Genomic DNA, 3,430 nt, shown 5'->3' on the forward strand with positions numbered 1-3,430 from the left:
AAGAGTAGGTCAGTCCATTGAAACAGCACAAATTATAAATACAATAAATAACTACGGGAAGGCATTATGTGAAGACTAGTGCTTTTCTTTTCTTAAGCAAAATGCAATGAAGGGTTATCCTGCTTTTTTTTTTTTTTTTTTTTTTTTTTTGCTTTCATTCATTAATTTTTAAACACGAAAAAAAGAAAAAAAGAAGGAAAAAAAAAACTCTCCTAATTAGATAAAGTAAGCGTGCGAATATTCAACCAAAAAGTAAAAATTTTAAAAAGAACACACACTGAACTGAACTGAACTGAAGCTTGTTCGGACATATGTAGGAAGGACACGTGTCTTTAGGTAGTCAAAAGTTTGAGTGTTTTTCAGAGGCAGGTCAAACACTGTCAGCCGTAGGATGAAGAAGTGGCTGGTTAAGAGACGGTTTGATGTGGCCACTTGGCCTGCGAGTACCATGGTCCGGGACAGACTGGATCACTGCCCTTTCCAATAAGAACTTCTTTTCTTCGCTCTTGCCCCACAATACAAGGTACAGTCCTGATATAATCAGCACAGCTCCTATGATCCTGTACATCCAATCCCATGCTTAATCAATGTGTCTCCCCACTACTTAAAAAAAAAACATATATTTATATTATTTTTTAAAACTTTTAAAAAATATATAATAGGTTCTTAAATGTTTATTTTATTTTAAATAAGTAATTAAAATTTTAATTTCGTTGGTAACGTGTTGATTGGATGAGATAAGATGAACGGTTGAGATTGAATGAAGGGACGGAGAAAAGGAGGGCTAACCCTCCCAAGTAGAACTCCTCGCCCAAAGCGAAGGAAGCCATGAGAGCGACAACGAAGGTCTGAACCGGTTGGTAGACAGCAACGAAGACCGGGCCACCTCTGTCAATGCACCATATTTGTACGGCAAACGCTATCCCCGAAGCCACCACCCCCTGCAAATAACGCACCAACCAAAAAATTTTAATTTTAAAAATATTTTACGTGAATTACGTAATTTAATTTAATCGAATTTAGAAACTAAAAATACGAACCGCATAAACGATGCTAAAGGCTTCGGCGCCGGAGTGGAAGAGCCAAGCCTGAGCGTCGCGCTCGAACACGGCGGCGATAATGAAGAATTGGATGAGGCCAAAGAAGCAAGTAAAGGACGTGACGGAGAGGCGAGCTGGGTATTTTTTCAGCACCGGTGCTTGCAAGACTAGCCACGCAGACCACGACAAGCAGTGTCCGATCAAGTACACGCACCCTAAGGTCCAGCTTTTGCCCTTTGCGTCGCCTAGTGACGGGAACATTCCTGGCCCCATCAGCATCCCTGCCGTCTCCGCCGTCCCCTCCACCGTCACAGTCGTCGCTGGGCTGTAGATGGTCGGCCCTTTGTATAATGTGATCACCGTTGCTCCGGCCACACAACATATAGTCCCCATCACCTTTGCTATCCCATCTTTCCGGTTCAGTCTCACTTGTTCAATCCTGATGGGAAAATAACGTGTGAAGGACAAGAATTTGTTTATAGTCGTGAGATGAACCGGACCCTCCACAATGATATGATATTGTCGAGTATAAGTTCGGGTGGTTTTGTTTTGGGCTTCCCCAAAAGGTCTCATGCCAATTGAAAGAGTATTATTTGATTATAAACGCACGATCATTCCTAAATTAGTCGACGTGGGACTTTCATCCAATACCTCCCCTCGAGCAAAGTACACCTCTCCTTAATCGAGGTTCGACTTCTTTTCTTTTTAGAGTTCTTTGTTTGTCATTTGAGGATTCTATTGACATGTAGTCATGAGTGATTATGCTCAAAGTGGACAATATCATGTTATTGTTGAAGGTCGTGTTCATCTAACACTCCATAACAACCTAATTTTAAAATCCTTGAGAGAGAAAATTCAAATAAGACAATATCTTTAAAGCTATTGGCTTGAGCGGTTATAAATGATATCAAAGCGAGACATCTAGTGATGTATTAGCGAGGAGGCCAAGTCTCAAAAAGGGTAGACACATCGAAAACGTTAGATCTTGAAGGGGGTGGATTGAGGGATCTTACATCAATTGGAGAAGAGAACGAGTACCCGTTAGACCTAAAAGAGGTGAATTGCAAGATCCCATATAAGTTGTGGAGAACGAAACATTGTTTATAAGAATGTAGAAACCAGTGAAAACTTCTCTCTATTATAAGTGTTTTAAAAACTTTAAAATGAAACACTAAAAAAAAAAAAATTTAAAGAGGACAATATTTACCAGCGGTGTAGCGTAGGAGCCATTAGGGTTATTACCTAAGAAGCGCAGCCATGAGGAAAGTGATGGCAGGGACAGAATTCTGAATAGCAGAAGCAAAGGTTGGGGAAGTATTATCCAAACCCAGCAAGTAAAACCCTTGATTGGCTGTAATTCTGCCCACATTCAAACCCAATCATTATTCTATTTTTTTAAGGAAAAAAAAAACAAAAATGAGTTCTTGATTTTAGTACCCAACGAGAGCGAGCAGGAAGAACTGAAGGACAAAGTTAAGAGTGAGTGCAGGCCTATCCTTCCTGTTCCAAACCAAACAAAAATCCACGTCATATATATTATATTATATTATATTATATTATATATATTAAAAATGAGCTTACTTTTCAAGGAAATAAGCGAAGGGAAGGAGGAGGAGTAAAGCGATGACGTTTCGGTAGACAGGGAAGACGAGTTTACTAATGCCCATATTGAGGGCAGCTCTAGAGACGACATGAAAGCCGGCATAGCCGAATTGCAGGGCCAGCATGGCAGCATGGAGCTGGAACCTCTCGGGGATAGAACACGACATTCTCCTGTCGGAGACGGAGCCTGTGTCTGCCATGGATGGCGAGCTTAAGGAAGAAGAGGAAGGAGGAGGTGGTGATGGTGGATGAGGGAGGAAGAAGGGGGCGATTGAAGAGGTATAAATATGGAGGGGAAAGAATTGTGGGGGGACCCAGTTTTGGACAAAAAGGATGATGGGGTCTCTTGATACTGTTTATAAGGTTGAATTTTGTTTTGGGGTTGTCTCCCACATTCTAATCAACTCTACACCTTGATACGACAACCGCCCATGGCAATCTACAGGACCCGTGAACCAACCATCGACGTCTGAGATTCTATCTTGGTTGAAGAGAGCAACAAAACATTTTTTTTTCTTTTTTTTTTTTGTAAAAACGTAGAAACCTCTCTTTAATAGACACGTTTTAAAATTTTTGAGAAAAAGTCTAAAGAGAACAATATCTAGTAGGGGTGGCTTAGAGTGGTTACAAATGGTATCAGAGCCATACACACAGACGGTGTGCCAGTGAGGCTGGTCCCCAAAGGAAGGTGAATGGTGAGATCGTAGGTCAGTTGGGGAGGGAAACAATATTTTTGAATTGTGAGACCTCATATCTCTCCCGAGTAGACGAATCTTAAAACTGTGAGA

At 41.0% G+C, this 3,430-nt stretch overlaps 1 protein-coding gene across 1 annotated transcript; it reads right to left on the reverse strand.

Moving 5' to 3' along the window:
- Positions 1–152: 152 nt before the first annotated feature.
- On the reverse strand, positions 153–2,913 carry LOC111462346 (protein WALLS ARE THIN 1-like). The gene is made up of 6 exons (XM_023105861.1): positions 2,622–2,913; positions 2,478–2,540; positions 2,283–2,399; positions 1,041–1,479; positions 790–941; positions 153–560 (listed from the first exon to the last, which is right to left on the reverse strand). Exons 1-6 carry the CDS (start codon positions 2,840–2,842, stop codon positions 371–373), a joined length of 1,182 nt encoding a protein of 393 aa, XP_022961629.1. The 5' UTR covers positions 2,843–2,913; the 3' UTR covers positions 153–370.
- Between the last annotated feature and the right edge of the window lie 517 nt (positions 2,914–3,430).

Source organism: Cucurbita moschata, unplaced genomic scaffold (genome assembly GCF_002738365.1).
Source record: "Cucurbita moschata cultivar Rifu unplaced genomic scaffold, Cmos_1.0 Cmo_Scf00027, whole genome shotgun sequence".
Lineage (NCBI taxonomy): Eukaryota > Viridiplantae > Streptophyta > Magnoliopsida > Cucurbitales > Cucurbitaceae > Cucurbita > Cucurbita moschata.